The following is a 19,991-nucleotide window of genomic DNA, read 5'->3' on the forward strand; positions in this document are numbered from 1 at the left end:
TTGCTGAAGTGGAGCAGGCAGAGGGGGAGAGCATTAGAGATGTGTCATGGTCTCTTCCAATGGAGAAAAGCATACAAGTTCACTTCTTGAGTGAATTGGGAGGTTGTCTTCTCAGGGCTCCATCCTTTGCCCAGGTTTCAGGAAGCAGACGGGTGCCATCTGAATTTTCCACCCCACCCACTTGTTTGGGACCCCATATGACCAGATAGACTCTTCATTGTTTTAAAGGCTGCTCATTTTCCCAGGGAAACACAAGGGGATGTTCCCTATTCATATAAATGTTCAGTTTCTCTTTAAGAAAATATATTTTATTGAATTTTACAGAGAGGAAGAGCGAGGGATAGTTAGAAACATCGATGAGAGAGAATCATTGATCAGCTGCCTCTTGCACACCCCCTACTGGGGATGTGCCAGCAACCAAGGTACATGCCCTTGACTGGAATTGAACCTGGGACCTTTCAGTCCGTAGGGCGACGCTTTATCCACTGAGCTAAACTGGTTTTGGCATGTGTTCAGTTTCTTGATGAGAAGTTCTGATTCTCTTATAAGACAGTAAATATTAGAACCCAGGGGGTTCTGCCCTTTGCTTGTATTGCCCTGGGCCTAAGGTTCATCAACTACTGCCCTCTCCTCCCAACTCTGCCTTTAGCTGAAATGTGGTTTGACTAAGTGCCCTTATGTTCTGGTGACCCTTCTGTCATGTGGGAGCATGCAGAAGGCACACGTCTCACTGGACCTTCAGTGCTGTCCTGTAATGACCATGTATGGGTTGAATAGCTCAAGAACATGAGCCCTAGAGATGTGTAGCAATGATCTAGAAGCTGCAACCTCTGCCCACCCCATGCCCCTCACTGAATGAAGTCCATGGGCCCAAATGTGCAGCCTTCCAAATAAGCACTGTCCCCAAGGAGGGAGGCCCAACAGTGGAGGCCCAATGTTGGAGCTCAGTGGTTGAGGACATAGCGGTGTTCAACAGGGGCCCAGGGTTCCAGGAGGTGCAAGGTAAGGGTAGCCAACAAAAACAGATTGTGATGATTTCTCAATTGATACCTTTCAGCCACAGTGCCCTTCCTACCCGCTCCTCTGGCCCAAGATGATCAATTTGCCCCTTTTAAGGAATGGCAACATCTGGGAAGTGCTATTTTGGGTCAGGATGGGTTTTTGTTGTTTTTCATTGGATCCAAGCCCTATTACAGGTCTGTTTTGTCTTGTTTATAATTTCTGTGTTCCATGCAATTGCATGGAACTGAGTATGTCCTTGAAGGAAGAAAAAAAGTCATTTAGGTTTTAGGATCAGTAGTGACACCTTATAGCAATTACACTGGGTAGAATAAAATGACAAGAGGCAAGTTATTTATATGCTACTTTTATTTCTGTTAAGGATACACTGAAACGTTAGATGATATTCGCTAATGACAAAATGTAGAAACGAGGCATCAGCTTCTCTATCCATAGCTACAAGAATGTTAATATGTATTGTCATTACATGTTCACTTTGATATCATCTCATTCTATTATGTAATATAACAATTAGATAGAATACATAAGCAGGTGATCCGGCATCTCAGGCAAGCACTACATGGAAATCTGCCTGTGAGGACAGTGACCTCCCCACTCCCCCAGAAACTGAGCTAAGCTCTTGAGGAACAGTCCTAAGAATCACAAGAGACATTGGTGAGCCTCTTTAACAAATCAACAAAAAAGCAACAACTACTATGTTACATGGGATTCAACTTGCCACTGTTTGCAAATGTCGCGTCCATGTCAATGACAGTCCTGATGCCTGCTCAGCTACCCCTCTAGATATTTATGTTTACTCCTATAGGATGATTTCAAACTGCAGGAACATTTGAGGGGCTAACATATTTTCATGCAAGTCTCCAAACCCATAAACTATGTTGCTATTTAAACCAAAATATTATTAATTAAAAAAAAACACACACCCGACAACTGGGTTAGTTTTGTCAAGCTTCCAGAACTATTCACTGTGACGATGTTCCTCTGAAACAGGTTCGTTCTCTCATATCTGCCTACACTTTGCACATCACCTGCTTGTTCCATGCTTGAAAGGAGGAACGTTCAGAAAACACGGCACACGGGGAACTCAAATGTTAGTACGGGGGAAAGGTCAATCTGGAATCACAGCTAAGTTCAAATGTTAATTTTCTAGAAACTCATATTAGTTGATCAAAAGCACAAAAGAACAGAAGGGAGGTTTTGATGAGGAAGTTAAACCATGCATTTCGGTAAATTCTCTTTCTGCTCACAGAACACAGGGTGAGCATCGAGTTGAAGCAGCTGCTACAACTCTCGTGTGTCACGTGATGACACGGTGGTTCCCAGCTGAGTCACGAAGGGCATCTCAGTGGGGGCTTTATTTCTTAGGCTTGTTGCTTACATCACTAAGCAGGTAAATGGTTAGCGCTTTTCTGCTCTATGATAAACATGCAGAAGAGTCGATCTAAGTGTTCACTTCTTAATGCAGCCATTGCAAAATTAACTTTGCTGTGGAGTTGGTTTTGCTAATAAATTCTAGAATGATCACTGTGCCCTTATTTGAGTAATACTGTAAAATGGGAGAAAAGACAGGAACAACTTTGAAGAGGTGAAAGGCCGCTCTTTCCCTATGGATGGAATAAGGGCAGAGGGTGAGGACACAAATAACAATTCCATTTTACAGGACAGGAGCCCCTGTCACTTTACAGCTTTTTGGCACAGTCGGGGCAATACACATGCTCCTGATGGAAAACAAAACGCTTGTTGGCCAGATTCACGGAGCATTTTTTGCAGTGGAAGCAGTAGTCGTGCCAGGATTGTCCTTCATAGGCCACCACACTGGAGCCTTTACCAAACCCTGTGGAAAACACAAAAGAGAACAAAAGAGAAAACTGTGTGAACACAAGAGAGATACACGGCTGCCTTGCCTGTTTACAGCTAATAAGTACGCAGGGCAGGATCTGATCTGCCCAGCTCCCAGGCCACCCCTCTCCACCGTGATCTGTCCCCTAGGCCATGCTGCCGTGACCCCGCTACAGCTCTCAGGGACCTCAGAAGATGCCAGAGCTCAGCCAAAGGCTTCTGTGATTTAAAGAACCCACAATCCCATGCCACTGCAATCGCCCTGTAACACTTGCACCGACCTCCCAGCATAACCAGTTTCTTTGATTTAGGTCAGGGCCATGGCATCAAAGTGGCCACCAGGAGGCAAACTTGGGCTGTTCGTGGGGTATGCACTTACCGGGCCTCGAGGAGCTGCTAAGCTTCGATTTTTTCTATAAAGAACCACCACCCACGAGGGACAAGTCCTCTCTCCACCCGGATGCCTGCCCCGGAGGTTGGCGCTGGGAAACAGGGTGAGAGGCAAGCGTTTCCCGTGGCACACTGGGGGCTTCCTAGCTTTAGAGACTGGGTGGCTCACTCTTGACACAGTCCTTTTCCCTGAGGATGGCAAAAGTCTTCTCAAATGTACATTTCAAGGCTCCCCGGGGAGATGGGAACGGTGGAGGCGGGGAAAGGGCCCAGGGCACGTGGATCGCGAGATGAGGAATGAAATGATTAGCTCGGGTGGCAACAAAGCTGCCTGCAGGCACCTCTGAGCTAGTCTTCAGCTATGGGGTGTTATGATCCCGGCCTATCCCTCTACAGCCTCCCTCCCCTTCCCCTAGCCTCTACCCCACCCCCACCACCCTTTCCTCCCCTCCCCTCCCGGCCCCACCCCCACCCCCAGAATCCCACACGCGTGCGCAGTGCCTGCCCATGGCCTGCCCATGTGTGGGTCTCAGGCTCGTGAACTCCGCAGCCACAGCATCTGTTAGTCAGCAGCAGTCAGGAAGTGTTCTGTATTGCAAAGGCTAATCTGGCCTGGGGGAGAATTCAAAGCTATTTGGGGGGCCTTCAGGACCGCAATGGCAAGGGGGAGGGGGCATTCTTTGGGGCCTTTACGGATGAAACCGAAGTAGGAAAAGTGAGAGTTGGTTTACCATGCGCAAAACCTAGCCTGGCCGACTTAGCAAGGACTCTTTAGCCTACCAGTGATGGGGTTCTTGCATCCAGCACACTTCTTGGCCACAAAGTTCTTGTAGCAATCCACGCAGTAATACTGGTCCTCCACAGCGGTGAAACGCTGCCCAGCCAGCTTCTTAGAGCAGGTAACACACACAAAGCACTCGGCATGCCAGGGCTGATCCTGGTAAGTGATTCCTCCAGATGTGATGGCCTAGACCAGGGAGTGTAGCACCGAATTCAGATTCAACAACCCTTTTGCTGAATGCCTACTATGTACCAGGCACTGTGCTGGGCGCTTTGGTCTACAGTATCTCATTTAATCACCAGAACGGCCATGGGAGGCAGGTGCTATTATTATCCCCAAGTTACAGGTGAAGATACTGAGGCTCAGAGAAGGCGAACGAGGTGGTGGAGGCAGGCCTCTAGAGCCCGGGCTGCCTGTGCCTCCAGGGTGAGTGCCTTTCAGACAGCCCGAGTTGGCCCGGTACTGTTTTCTACCCCCAGTCTCCTCATCTGTAAAATGAGCATAATAATTCCCACGTCACAGGGCTGTCGTGGGGATGGAATGGGATAGTGTGTGTGCAAGTGCTCCGCCAACTGTCCAACGCTTCTAGAAACAATAGTCCACTCAGACCTCCCTTGATAACCTACCTTGTTGCACTTCACGCAATGCTTGGCGAATTTGGACTCGTGGCAAGTCACGCAGTAGAAGTCCTCCCCTTTGGGGAAGAAGCTTCCAGAGCCGATGACTTGCTTGCAGTGGCTGCAGGTGAAGCAGTCTTTGTGCCAGACGGTCCCCTTGTACTCCACGTTCTGATCGCCTGTAGGGGGAGGAAGCAATTGGATAGCCCCACTGATAGTGCTCTGCAGGGGGCTGCATCCGCTCAGCTCCAACCTTGGGCCCTCCAGAGATGAGGGAATGCAGGCCCTGCAGTTACTGGCCTCACGCTTCTGACAAACCTACCCATGGGGGGGGGGGAAGGAGGTTCTCAACAATGGCCTACTTGCCGGTGTGCCAACCCAGATCTGTCGGGGAGGGGACCCCAGCTGTAGTGTTTGAGGAATAGACACCCAAGACCCCACTCCCACACCCTCTGTGGACTAAGAGAGTCTCTAAGGGACTATCTGACCCAGAGTTACACCCTAAGGAAAAAAGCATGCTTCCGTCACTTACTCTACCCAAATGAGAAAGTGCTACATACTTTTCACTTCCTTCTCTTGCCACAGACAGGCCTCTCCAGTGGTCTTTAGTTTCCGAATGTGTGCGTGTGTGCGAGCATATATGTGTACGCATGTATACATATACATATATATGCGTGCATATATATGCTAAAAGCTAAAAGCAGCTCTCCCAGCAGCGTTAGCCCCATCCTCCCAAGCAACCCCGCATCATCTCTGCCCACAGGCCTCCCCCCTGGACCCCCCGGGAATGAGTATAGGCAGTACCTGCCACAATTGGCTTGAAGCAGCCCTTGCACTTGGGGGAGTCCTCCCGGGTGGTGCACTTGTTGCACAGGATCTTGTTGTCCTTGGACATAAAGGTCTCATTGGCCAAGGGGTGCATGCACTTGGCACAGCGGAAGCAGGTGTCGTGCCAGTAGCGGTTCTTATAGTGCACCTCCTAGAAACCAAGCAGAAGGGGTGGACTTCTGTGAGTGACACAAGGGTGTTAAGAGGGGGGCAGGGGCCTACTCCTGAGATGATACCACCCCTTACACCTGGGGATGCCCTGTCGTGAATGTTCTAAAGGAGAAGCATGAAGGACACTGAGGTGAGGATGGAAGACTCACAGTTCCTGAAACAAGAGAAAGTACAACCAACAGAGCTGGCGTGGGCCTTGGCACCAGCCGCCCCAAGTCCCACACAGAGAGCTCAGGACACTGTCAAGGCAATAAGCTCTAGAAGCAAGGGTGGCTGGCTCCTGGGCCAGGGCCTCCCGGTCTCTGTGCCACTGCCTGTTCCGCCTTCCACATGGGCAGCTGCAATGATGAGGAGGACTTGGGACAGGGTAGCTTTTGTCCCAATGTTACCTTGGAGTCCGCACCGATGGGCTTGCGGCATTCCACACAGGTGTTGGCGCAGAACTTGTCAAAGCACTTCAGGCAGCAGTGGTGGCCATCCTTCTCCACGTACTTCTTTCCCTGCAGGGGGTCCCTGCAGTAGTGGCAATCAAACTTCTCAGCCATGGTGCCCACCTTGTACCTGGAGGGACCTACGGGGGCAAACAGAAAGAACAAATGACCAATGGGAAGACCAGTGTGCTGTGCCACAGAGGCTTCAGGGGGACAGCTGTGCAAGGCCACATGGGGCCTGCAGGGACCAAAGCCAGAGAAACTTCACTGAGACTCCTAGGAAGAAAAGAGGCCCCAGGCCAGAAGGCCAAAGGTCATGGAAGTCCCTGGGGGCTTGGGAGAAACCCCCACCGGGATATCCCGCTGTGCTGCTTCACAGGACACTGAGAGGGACAAGTGGATCCGAGCTCTGGGCAGCGCGGTGGCTCTGAGCAGTGATGTGAAGGAACGCAGGAGTGTGACGGAGCAGCCAAGAGAGACGAAATTGTTTTACACAAATGGACACACGGCTTTAGGCACAGTCTGCATGCAGCAGCTGCAGGGTGGGGTGGGAGTGGGAAGAGATACTCAGCCCAGTCACAGGCAGGCTGGCTCAGCCGGCTTCCAGACCCTCTGCTTCACAGGCTCATTCTCCATGAGCTCCGTTCAAGACAGTAAGCCAGAAACCTCCCTGCCAGCTCCCAGTTCCCCCTCCATAACTCCTCGGTGGGGTGGTAGAATAGCATCCTCAGGAAGCCTCACTGTCCTCCTAACTCTAAAATTCAATTCATCTGAACAAGGACTTGTTGCTGCCTCTAGACAATGCTGGGCACCCAAGCAATCATTAATTTGCTTAAAATATCTGCATTAACTTTAAATCTGGCAGAACTCCTTTACAGCCTACGGAGTTTTGTCCAAGGTAAACTGACTGACTTTCGAGACCTGGGCAATCAAGCAAGAGAGAATTTATTAAAGTGGCACTCTCAGCTGGTACTGGCAAATTTTGCGACTGTGAATTACTTGTCATAGTGATGTGCAGTTTGGGACATGCCAAAATTACATCCCCCTTTCTTCAAGTAAGTGAGAGGATAGTTATAGTCAATGAAGAGATACTATTTAGGACATTGGCTGTTTGCAAAATTGCAATTTTAAAGTAAAATCTGGGTGGGGAGAAGGATTAACTTATAAAAACTGTTAAGCTGATTATTCCAAGAACTTCTTCCACTGCCTTAACATGAACAAGTCCCCTCAGACCATCCTGACTGACCCCCACCCACCCCTGACTGTAGATCACCCACTTGCAATGACAAATATTACTAAGGCACCCTGTTAATCCTGTCACCAAAAAAGGTAGCAAATGTGAGTATCTACAAGCTCCCAGCTTCTTAAACATATATTAACTAGTCTGTCTCTCCCTGAACAAGAAATTTACACAGACAAACAGCAAGTACTTAATTTGCTCAGGAAACACAAGAATGGATACTATTTTGTTCAACTACCCACAAACATGGTTATTATGCTAGCGGATATCCCCGGCATAATTTAGAAAGAAAGAATGAGGGAAAAGCAATGAGCAGTTGCCCGATACTCACCACAGCTCTTCCACTAACTCAACAGCCCCGAACTCCCTCTTTGGGTCCCATTCCCAGCCTTTTTTTTTTTTTTTTTTTTTTTTTTTTTTATACAAACACATGTCCAATTTGTTTGGATCTTGTTGCCATAGGCAACCAAATAGCAGAGTGTGAGCTAAGGAAACCACACCCTGTGTCTCAGACCCTGCCTCGGTGAAGGCTGGTGAACTGTCACTCAGAATTGGGTCAGTTTCTGAAGCCAGCCCAGAGAAAGAGGGAATCGGACCACTGACAAGCATCATGTTCTGAGCCAGCCCAGATCCAGCTTGTGCTGGCAGACAGACAGACCCCTCATCTCCACAGAGCCGATGACTGAAGCAAGTTAAGTAACATTCTTGGGCAAAGATAATTGGTTGAGACAGCTGTATCACAGCAGAGATTTATCAAGCTCAGAGAATGGTTCTCACTAGTACTTTCCCCCCAAAAGGAAAGCAGGATGTTCCATTACACAACTGAATTAGAAATGAAAAGTAGAGACATGGTGAAACCAGGGTCCATCTCCTTGAACTATGCAGTTTACATAAGGCAGCTTTGAAACTGCCTTTAACCTCCACATATAGAAAAATGTGCCTGTCACAGTGATAGAATGTTGAAAATCACTCTCCTATTTCATTCTTCTTCTTCTTCTTCTTTTTTTTTTTAATGTTTCATTGATTTTTTACAAAGAGGAAGGGAGAAGGATAGAAAGTTAGAAACATCGATGAGAGAGGAACATCGATCAGCTGCCTCCTGCACACACCCCACTGGAGATGTGCCCACAACCAAGGTACATGCCTTTGACTGGAATCGAACCCGGGACCTCCAAGTCTGCAGGCCAATGCTCTCTATCCATTGAACCAAACCGGTTTTGGAATCTCCTATTTCATTCTTGCTGGTCCTTCACATATCACATAAAATCTTTATCTTACTGGCCTTTCCATGTTGAAATTGTGCACTCAACAATTTACTTTCTTGTTAAGAGCCAAGTACAAAACCCAAATAAATCTCCAGTAACAGTAAATGCCAGGAAATTAAATTATCAGTGGATCCTAAATGCCATTTGGCAGGGAATCAGAAACCTATAAGATTAGGCTACACTGGCTAGTTATCTCAGCTGGTTTAGCCCTTCAGACTATTGTCTTGGGCCATATTTGAAAATTCCTCCTCCCTTACCAAAGTCTCTACTATTTACATAATAAAACTTTGAACATTACTCATTTTAATCTCACTCTCTTCTAGGCGTCAAGATGATGAAATAATCCATGGTTTCCCAATGAACATGGAAGTATCAGTGTGAATGTGGAGTCACATTCAATGAAGTTGCTCACCACGCTATCATTCTTATAGTTTAGGGTCTTAACCCAAGCAAAGGGCAAATTGTATGAATCCCCAAGTTAATGATGCTTTGGGATACTAATTTTAGGCATTATTTTTTTTCTTTATGCAATGTGAAAAATCCAGGGTGACCCTTTTAGATATGATTTCCACAGTGGAGTCAAGTTTTTTGTTTTTTTAAAAAAAATCCTCACCTGAGGATATATTTTTCATTGATTCTAAAAAGAGAATAAGGGAGAGGGGGTGAGAGAGAAACATTGATGTGTTAGAGAAACATCGATCAGTTCCCTCCTGTACATGCCCTGACCAGGGATGGAACGAACCCACAACCTGGGTATGTGCCCTGACTAGAAATAGAACCCATGACCCTTTGGTGCACGGGAAGATGTCCAACCAACTGAGCCACACCAGCCAGGGCAAGCCTCTCTCATATGTGTGGAAACACTTATTTGTCAAGATAAAATGGGCATTTCTAGGAATGTTGGCTTTATTGCCTAATAAGTGACAGACTGAAAATACTTAAAGCAAATTAACAATGTTGATGGCAAATTTGTGAACTTTAGTACTCTTTTGCAATAAATCCAATTAAGTGGAACTCGGCAACCCGAATTAGCTTACCTCGTGTTTTTCTAACCTTATGGTTATTTAGTCTCAAACTATTTCAAACTGTCACACAGTGTGCTTAGGAGGAAGCTGGAATAATACATTCCTGCTGATGAGATAGCTACCATGTCAAAACTTTGCATAAAATATGAATGATGTGTACAAGAGCAAAATATTTTGTTACCGCTTATCTTCAAAGAGATAAACAACTCTATGAGCTTATAAATGACAACACTGACAGCTTCTGAAAGAAAGAAAATACCCAGATTTGTGGGCTCCATCGAAATGAGATATATTAATAGTTAGGCGCTGACTTCATGATGAGAGAAAAGCTCCCTTTCCTTCCTTTTGTTGTAAATAAGAGAATAGAGAAAAATAACAATGGAATTGATCTTTTTTCTTTGGTGCTCTTTTTAATCTTTAAAAAAAACACATTTCTTTATTGATTTCAGAGAGGAAGGGAAATGGATAGAGAGAAACATCAATGATGAGAGAGAATCACCGATCATCTGCCTCCTGCACACACACCCCCTTACTGGGGACCGAGCCCACAACTCAGGCAGGTGCCCTTGGCCAGAATCGAACCCGGAACCCTTCAGTCCACAAGCCAATGTTCTATCCACTGCACCAAACCGGCCAGGGCTCTTCAATCTTAATTAATGACATATACTGAGGTGTTTATCTCCCAGGGAACAATTTTTATGTCTTTACCAATTTACATGAAATCCGAAGCCTTTTAACCTCCCCAAACTTCCAGAAGTTTGCCTTGACTTAGTGTAGTTATCTGAAAAAGGGCATGTCATCAATCATTAAATGAAACTTGGACACATATAACTACAGCACTGCTTCCCTTCCTGCCTGTTTCTGTCCAGGCCATGTTTGCCCTAGTAACTCTCTAATTTTAACCTCACAATGTGGCCCTTATCTGGACATGGTGATGAGATTTCTCTATCACAGAAAAGTTTGCCGATATACTAAGAGCCCCAGGAACCTGATTCAGGGCCTTGTATACACAAGTAACACAGTACATGCCTACTGACTGACAGACGGAGATAAATCACCACCATTAAAAGCTTTTAAAACTTATTTATTAAAAGCATTTTATAACAAATATTTCTGTTTAGGAAAATCAGGGGCAGTTCCTGTGACCCTTAGGTGTTGGCATCTAACCGGCAGTCCTTTATAGACTTAGTAGGTTAGAATGCGGTTGGAAATGTAACTGGACAATCAAGTTTTAGATATTTATTCCACAGTAGCAGTCTGACTTTCATGCTGTGCCTGCTTCAAAAGCCACATCATTTTTCACTTAATAAACAAGCGTCCTCTTTCTGAAAATTCCTGAACAACATCCAACATGCTACGAGGTGCCTACATAAACTTCAGTATATCAATAAAACTTTTTGGGTTTTTATTTAATCAAGCACATATAAAATAATATAACATTGCAACTTTAAAAAATATATTTCATTGATTTTTTACAGAGAGGAAGGGAGAAGGAGAGTCAGAAACTCTGAGAGAGAAACATTGATCAGCTGCCTCCTGCACACTTCCCACTGGGTATGTGCCTGCAACCAGGGTACATGCCCTTGACCGAGACCACCCCAGGACCCTTTAGTCCGCAGGCCAGTGCTCTATCCACTGAGCCAACCCGTTAGGGTATTACAACTTTTTTTTTTTTTTTTTTACTATAAATATCTCATTTGACAAATTTCTATTTAATAATCTTGCTTGCATTTTGTGTATTTTCTCACGTATTTCATACTAATATTCATTTCCTCTTCTGCCTAAGTGGCTCAAAATAAGAATATTTAAGGAAAAAGTGAATATTATAACTAGGTAGCATTTTTCTAACTAAGCACTTTCCCCGAGTGGTATAATGTACAGTGTAAACAGTGAACAGCAACCCAAATGGAAAAAAAAAAAGTTCAGGCTATTTCTGGTCTGTTAATTGCTAAGTCCAACATACCAGTATGTTAGTCACTCTGTGTATAAATATTGGCTTCTAAAGAAACGGTATATTGCTTTCCTGAGAACATTCAACAAATGGAACGGAGCCTAGCTGATGAATAAGACCCTTGTTTAACAGACACGCTCACGCACCTGGGGGGTGTCGTCAGACATTTGGGAATAAATGCCTAAGTAGCTGGAATGAGGTGAAGTTCATGAGTCATGGTTGAAAAGTAGTCTTTCATAGAATTTCATAGAAAATCAAAAAGTGTTTTTTCCCTTAAAAACAGAATGTGTGCAGAATGATTCAATGTTATTAACAACTTCATTTGTACACTGCGTTTAGGAAAAAAAACCCCATATAAATCTCTTGGATCACTGATAGACTGGTAACACAATTTAGATTACATCTGGTATCAGGAGGGTTAGATAAGAGATTATTACACAAAAAATTATGTCACTGAACTTCCACGAGGTCAAATTCTATTCTAGTGCTATTTTGTTAACAATTTTTAAAAAAATTGATGAGAGAGAGGAGGATGTTGGGGGGGGGGGAACTTTGATCGGTTGCTTCCCACACACAGCCCAACTCAGGATCAAACCTGCAGTTTGGGTATGTGCCCTACCAGGAGTTGAACCCACCACCTTTTGGTGCATGGGGCAACACTCCAACCAACTGAGCCACCCAGCCAGGGCGAAGCTTTCCTTAATGCTGTATACATTATGTGCAGCACATTCTGTCTTCCCTATAGGAAAAAAGGACTTCCAACCTGACAGCAATAGAACATGTGTTTTTAGTTTCTCTAGTTGAAGTAGTAGGCAGTCATTTAGTGGTGATTGAAAGTACACAACATTCAGCTTCATCCTCAACCAAATCTTCTGAGTACCATTTTCTCAGTTATTTAAAGCCAATCCAGTTTGATTATTCCCTCTCACCTCATCTTTTCATTTTCCACCCCTGCCCTGAAAATAGACTGCTGGGACTGTGTAACCCACTGGCCAGTGGCTGGTGAAGGGAATTAATGGCTGCACAGTATGGCAAACGATATCACTTCCCTCTCACCCATACCCCACCCCGCTCCTCAACTCGAAAGGACAAAAGGTATAGGATTCCAATCTACACAATTTTATAGACTATAAGTGTTCAATAACAAAAGTATAAATTCTTGTCCTTGAAATGTCCTCTCAGTATGGGGATGGTCACTAAAAATGGATTCTGATACAGTTTTGTCCACACAAAGCCCATTTCAGGGCAATGTGGATTTTCCTACTGTGAATACTTCTTTTCCCTATGTTTCATGGGCCTAAGGACCTAAGACAATACAAAACAATAGTTCCTGATTTGAAAATCCATCTAAAAGATGTCAATTAGCTTATCTAATTTAGTCACAGTTATAGCCTCCAGATTTAAGCAACAATAAAGTTGGGGTTGGGTGTGCTGTCATTATGTCACTTTTTAAATACAATAGGTCCCTATTTTGTCACGTAATTAGTAAATAAAATGGGGAGTTACTCTACCAGTTAACATGCATTCAAGATCCATTGGAACAACTGGTACGGCTGAATAGTGTGCCTACACCCAGAGAATGTGTAATCAGGCTGATTACCATAATCTCAGGCATATGGTACCATGTTTGTAAAATGGATCCTGGGAGGAGTGAGGAAAAACAAATAGCTCTTGAACTCCTGAACAAGGAAAACATTGTATATTAATTCATTAAAGTAGGAAGTTATACTGTAGCACATTTGTTTTAAAACACCAAAGGAGATCTTTCTAAACTTCCTGTTGTTTAAATTTTGAGAGGTGATCCCAAGTTTTCAAAAACAATTTTTCTAAAAGATTGCCACTGATAATTACTTTGTCCCTTAATCTGAAAACTGGGAGACAGGACAAAGTGCCTGGTTTCTAAGAAAGGGAACCGTTACTCAGGGAGAGGGCAACAAAGCGGCAACAACATTCCTGGCTTTGGAGGAGAAACAGACAGCGGGCTGACTAGAGAGAAGGCATTCTGAGGAGATTGCCTGTCCTTTAGTCCTTTGACCTCTATTCTGCGATGTCTTGTCCATGGCCAAAAAGCTTCTTTCACATCACATTACAAAACAAGAGGAAGACTCTTAGAGTAACGATGGACTGGAGGTTCTGAAATTTTGCCCCCTTTCCAGTTAATAACCTAAGTGCTATAGCAAAAGGATCATAGCTGTTTCTTTAGGAAGACTAAAAGCATTGTTCAGAAAAGATGAAGATATGTGGTAAGTTACTATGGAATATATTAATTATAAATATTCCTCCTTCCAGCTCCCTATTCGATTGACCTTTTCCCAGACACCTTATGTTTGATTTAAAGCACTGTAAAGAATTTGCATCTTCTATATCACCAAAAATTTCTAACCAAAAAAACCTTCTGTCTTCACACAATTTTTCTTACAGTTTCATAAAATGTCCTGAAAAATATACAATATAGTAAAATGCTTATACATTTTTATTAAAATAAGCCACTTAAATTGCTAATTTTACTAGAATAAGAGTAATATTTTGTCTTTAAAACAGCATCAGAAGGCAAGGACAGAACAGAGATGAGCAATGTCTTATTTACTGTTTAGACAACACTAAATTCATTTAACCAAAAAGCATCTTTTAGGCAAATGATAGATTTACTGCCCTAGCAAACTTGTGCTCAATAGAAGATAAAGAATATGAAGCTTTTACCTGAATGTCTCTGGGAAGCCATGGCTCAGAGACCAAGTTCAGGAGCAGCACCTAGACCAGTCTTCCCTGCACCCCAGTTGATAAGGCTCTGGCTCAGTTGTGAACATACATTTAAGGGGAAGCTGCTAACACAAAAATAACCGAGAGCAGATGGCCCACCCCTCCCCAGAGATCACAACCTTAATCCCACTAGAAAATTCTTAACCATTTTAGGTGATCCAAGGGAGAAGAATAGAACCCAGTAAAAATACCAAACACTACATATAAATACCTGTGGGGCTACTCAGCATCCAAATTAGCTCCAGAGCCAGAGAGGCCACATAGAAAGTCATCCCTGTACCGGAATAAAATTTGGACTCAGCTCTGGCATAGCTTAACACTGAGCCACCCTTGTTAACCCGCTTTATGTGCCTGAAGAGCTTGTATTTGGCCCTCCAGAGAATTCATTTTTGTGCCATTAGTGTTAAAAGTAACTATAAGAGATAGACTTATGTTACCAGTGTAATTGAAAGGAATTAGACAGTATGAATCTAGAGACCACAGGCACTATCTATGTCCTCCTTGGCATGTACCAGATTAGTAGAATTACTGAAAAGAACAATTCTAGCCACACCTCTCCTTAGTGTCAGACAGAGTAAGGCAGAATAGAGACAAACATCCCTATACCCGTTATGTACACAAGGAAAAGACTGTCCCACAAATGAAATATCTTGCTTTTCACTGCAGGGACAATAAAAGTAAAAGTATGGATGGAAATGATAATGACAACCTATCCTATGCTGTAACCGCTCAACAGGCCATCTGATGGCTGGAGGCTGGTCACTAGGGACAAACTCTAGGAAAAGCCACAGGATGGCTGTAAGTCCCTGATGACCCCCTGGCCCCGTTCCTTCTCTGGCCCTATCCCTGCCCTACCCCTATGCTGTGGCTCCCTTCCACTACAGCCTCATTGGCCTTGGAGTTATCCCATGCACCTCCAGACACGCCCCACCTCAGGGTCTCAACACCGATTCCCTCAGCACTAAGCCTCTCCCGGTTGCTCCTCTGCTTCTTGTGTCTCATCTCATTGGTAATAGCTCTTACCTTTCATAGCTGCCCTTTTCTTTGCTCTGAAACTCAGAGATGATTTGTGGAGGAAGAATTCCAGCTTTGCTTTCATTTGGATCTTGCATGAGATTGCCCCTTGCGTGGTTCTGGCAGGGTTCTCTTGTTTTACTCTGACAGATATGGCCTGAATTGTGACATTGAAGCATATGTCTTATTTGACCAACCTATTTCAAATTGTAACCATGCTCTCTGCCATAGTGTTTCCTACCCCCTTCCTCAATTTGTTCTCCACAATAATTATTTGTTGAAAAAAATTAAAGGAAGCAAAAAGTGTTAATCAAGCCTCATATAAAATCAAAACATAGTTCCAATTTCATGACATTGAAATTGGGCCTCAAAAGAACTGGTGGCCCAGAAAGAAACTCACTACAGACTGATTCATATGCCTTTGAGCATAACGATTATTGCTTGTCTCATTTTTCATTCTTATAAGTATATTTCCAGTAGGACATGATCTCACTCATCTAGGGGAAATGGTGAACAACATAGACTGATGAACAAGAGCAGACCCAGAGATAAGGAGCCATGGGTCAGACTGTTGGACCTCAAAGGGAGGGTGGGGATAAAAGGGAGAGATCAACCAAAGGACTTATGTGCACACATATGAGCCTAACCAGTGGTCAGGGACAATAGGGGGGTGGGGGCATGAGTGGGGGTGAGTGGGGGATTAGAATGGGGGTTTGAAGACAAATATATGATACCTTAATCAATAAAGAAATTAATAATAATAAAAAAAACATAGTTCCACCTGCAACCCTAAAAATGGCTTTGGCCACTGAAGTTCAAGAAAGGCAGCTAACCTGCACTCTCCAACAGGCCCTGGGCTTAGTACCTTATACACAGTCTCGTCTAGTGCATGTCATTGATTTTGTCCTATTCACACATCTCCCTTACCAGGGTGAGAGCTGCAAATATGCTTTACTTCCTATTCCCAGAACATAGCAGGTAAGCAATACAAGCTTCATGGATAAGTGAATGTGTTTCATAATTCTTATGCTCTTCAAACGTTTAGTGAAAAATTAATCTAAAAGAGAGCTGAAATTGTCAGGATCTCTTAGTTAGCTGAAAAAACGGCCTAACAATAAAAGCCAATATATGTTAAAGGCAAATTGCATGATAATGTAAAAAAAAAAAAAAATAAGCCTGGGAAAAGAAGGGAAATGACACTGTGCTCTCCCCCATGACTCTCTAGCCTCTTTCTTATTCAGCCTGATTGCATTATAGGTGGGAGCCTGGCCAGTCTAAACAATACCACACCCCTAAAACAAACTTCAACTTTCCACCCTGAGGAAATGCTCTATCTTATTAGATGATTAACCTCTATGAACCCCAAATTTTAGATTTCACTAGGTAAAGCCAAGGTTTTTTCATGCCTCTTTTATAGTACTGTGACCAATAAAAGTAGAGAGCCAAATGCTTTCCTCTAAGAAATCAATTCTAGTTTCAAGCCATGCACCAAGAGGTATATTCTTTTAGCAAGTGTGGTGGTTCCAGCCATCTGATCATTTTGAAAAGCAACAACCGAATATGGACAGAGTGTCTGCCTTATGAGTCAGCAAATCAACATAAATCTACTTTGCTTGAAACACAAGAGAAAACACAAAAACAAGAGCATTACTTCCTGACAAGTCAACTACAACATGTCAGTGTGAGCTGGGAGCGTGGCCCTACAACAATGGCACTTATTCCATATGCAATTTACTTCAACTAGGTTAAGTGGGCCTTCCTAAAGACTTCCTGAAGCATGACCACAGCCTGCTCGCACATTTACTTATCCCCATGCCCATCTCTTCAAATCACAAAACCACAACTTTCACAAAACCAAAACACAAAAGGCCCTTTGTCAGGTGGAACACATTTTTCAGTAAGAATAGCTGGTAAGTTTGCCCTGTCTTGGATCAGTCGCTCAGAAACCTCGCTGGTTATTTAGCACATGCCCAAACAATCACTGGTTTCATTAGCGTCTGAGCCAACTTCATTACACATTAACAGTATGATGTTAATAATATTCTTAATAATCACTGTACTGTTTGCAAAGCACCTTTGTATACTGTTGGTGGAGTTGTCTGGTGTTTGATTAACAACTCTCTTGAGTGTCACATTTCAGACCTTTTAGTCTTTCACACTCCAGTGTACATCAGGATGATTTTTCAGTGAGTGTTAGGTATCAAAAGTCCTAAGCTCTCTCTTGCATATGATCCTCTGAGAGCCATTTACATGAGGTTATATACACATTCTTGTCTTCCCAACAACTCAGCAGTTACATTTTAACCTACCCTTGGGCCCCACCTTTAGATGAGACCACCCCATCCATCTATGTATTTTATGAGATGAATACTTATGGAACAGTTGTTCTACTATGTGGTGCAGGGTATTTTGCTGTTCGCAGAGAGTAAGACACAGTCCTTCTTTCCAAGTGTACCAAGATCAATATATAAATAACTGTCAGGCAAGTCAGAGCAAGAGATAAAAAGTGATATTGAGGTTTATCACAGGCAGCAATCACATCAGGTTTGTGGGGGTTCAGACAAGACTTGGTGAATGTGATAATATTTGACCCAGTCTCTGAAGAATGAGTAAGACTAGCACAAGGAGAAGAGGAGAGAGAATTCCAAGAAAAAGTACAGTGTGAGCACAGGAAAGAGAACAAAGGGGCTGCTCCAGAAGCAGGACACAGACCAGCATAGGAGCACACCAAGCAACAAAGGAAGGGAAAGCCAGAGTGTAAAGGGCCTTTTTGCTATTGGTGCCAGGGAAGGGTGAGATTAGGATAATGCAAGCAGTAATAAGATGGGTGGATCCTGGAGAAGAAAGTCTGGTAGCAGGGAGAGTCAAGAAGGTATTGCGACCTGTCAGAATGGCCAACATCAACAAATCAACAAACGACAAGTGTTGGCGAGGTTGTGAAGAAAAAGGAACCCTCGTGCATTGCTGGTGGGAATGTATAATAGACTGGTGCAACCACTGTGGAGAACAGTATGGAGCTTCCTCAAAAAACTGAAAATGGAACTCCCATTTGACCCAGTAATCCCACTCCTAGGAATATATCCCAAGAAGCTAGAAACATCAACCAGAAAGAATATATGCACCCCTATGTTCATAGCAGCACAATTTACAATAGCTAGGATTTGGAAACAGCCTAGGTGCCCATCAGCAGATGATTGGATCCAAAAACTATGGTACATTTACACAATGGAATATTATGCAGCCATAAAAAAGAAAAAATTTTCATCGTTTGCAGCAACCTGGATGGAATTGGAGAACATCATGCTGAGTGAAACAAGCCAGTCAATGAAAGAGAGACACCATATGACCTCACTTATTTATGGATGATAAAGAACATTATAAACTGAAGAACCAAAAGATAGATATAGAGACAGTAAAGCAACAAGCAGACTGTCAAATTACAGCGGGGAGGCTGGGGAGATCTGAGGGAGATAAAAGATCAACTGAAGGATTTGTATACATGCATATAAGTACAACCAATGGACACAAAACTCTGGGGAGGGAGGGTATGTTTGGGAGGGGGGCATTGGTATATGTACAAAAATAATAATTTCATAAAAAAATTATATATATAATTTTATATATATAAAAGAAGGTATTGCGGTTGTCCAGATGAGACATAAGGGAGGACTGAATGAATAAAAGCAACAATGGCAATGGGCATGGAAAGGAAAGAAGGATTGTAAGGGCCACTCTTGGGCAGGACTGACAGGACAGGTTTGATGTATTGAAGGGAAAGGAGGTGGTGATCCCTCTTATTCGGTGATTCTGGATGATCAGGGAAATAATGAGGAATCTTGAGAGGTGGCACTGGTGAGGGGGAAGTGGTGCTTTATAATGAAGTTCTTCTGAAATGTCAATAACTAAACCCCTTTAATGGAATCCAAGTTGTCAAGTCAAGAGAGATATAGAGCTGCTGGTGAGGTTCTGGTGGAATCACATTTGTGGAGATTCTCCCACTGCAGTCTAATCCCAGCCTCTCTACCTCAGTAACACCACAGGGAGGATCAGACTTCCAAAGTTTCAAGTGGTTCAATCTAAGAGTGAAATGCAGAAAATGCAGTGGCCCAGTTGGCCCACACCTCAAAAGTTCTTAGTTCACAGCTTGGCTTGTGGTCACCCTTCTCCCTTTATTATATTTTTCGCTTACCAAAGAAATTTCCAAATTCAAAATTTCTTCAGACAATTACTGGACATTGGTTATGGCAAAGGCAAGAGGCTGATGACAATCTGGAATGGAATCTTTGTGGGTTTATCAAGTGTCTGATTTCCATTTGTTTTTACATTATTCTTCCCATGCCTACTATTAATAAGTTAATACACTGCAAGCTTTTTTCTCAACATAACTTTGTCGTACTACTAGTCCCTTCGCCAACAATTTTACTGAGTGACTCCAACTACGAGATTAGGGATCTATTCATGTACTATGATATGATGGGATCCGATGCTGAGCTCTCCCAAGTATTTCTTGTCCTATGTGCTCTTGCCATCTCATGTTCCTGTCAATCTTTAGGATGGGAAGAGTACTTTTTCTTACTGACTAATCAAATTTTGCAAAGTCACTGCTTAAATGTCACAATTCAGGGCTTATCTGTCAGAGTAAAACAAGGGAGCCCCACC

At 43.6% G+C, this 19,991-nt stretch overlaps 1 protein-coding gene across 7 annotated transcripts in view; it reads right to left on the reverse strand.

The window, feature by feature from the left end:
* Positions 1 to 1,350: 1,350 nt before the first annotated feature.
* Positions 1,351 to 19,991, reverse strand: part of FHL1 (four and a half LIM domains 1) — a 72,598-nt gene continuing 53,957 nt past the window's right edge. For 2 of the 7 annotated variants that reach the window (XM_036443394.2, XM_036443395.2), the window contains 6 exons: positions 6,036 to 6,217; positions 5,452 to 5,626; positions 4,657 to 4,826; positions 4,030 to 4,216; positions 3,239 to 3,438; positions 1,351 to 2,854 (listed from right to left, as the gene is read on the reverse strand). In XM_036443394.2, coding sequence (XP_036299287.1) covers positions 2,771 to 2,854; positions 3,239 to 3,438; positions 4,030 to 4,216; positions 4,657 to 4,826; positions 5,452 to 5,626; positions 6,036 to 6,191 — 972 coding nt within the window. In that variant the 5' untranslated portion in view covers positions 6,192 to 6,217 and the 3' untranslated portion in view covers positions 1,351 to 2,770. Of the gene's footprint in view, positions 2,855 to 3,238; positions 3,439 to 4,029; positions 4,217 to 4,656; positions 4,827 to 5,451; positions 5,627 to 6,035; positions 6,220 to 7,648; positions 7,773 to 11,707; positions 11,831 to 14,258; positions 14,408 to 19,991 lie in introns of those variants that run through there. The other 5 variants (XM_036443396.2, XM_036443392.2, XM_036443397.2 and 2 more) reach the window with 5 other exon arrangements.

This window comes from Pipistrellus kuhlii, unplaced genomic scaffold, assembly GCF_014108245.1.
Source record: "Pipistrellus kuhlii isolate mPipKuh1 unplaced genomic scaffold, mPipKuh1.p scaffold_m20_p_19, whole genome shotgun sequence".
NCBI lineage: Eukaryota > Metazoa > Chordata > Mammalia > Chiroptera > Vespertilionidae > Pipistrellus > Pipistrellus kuhlii.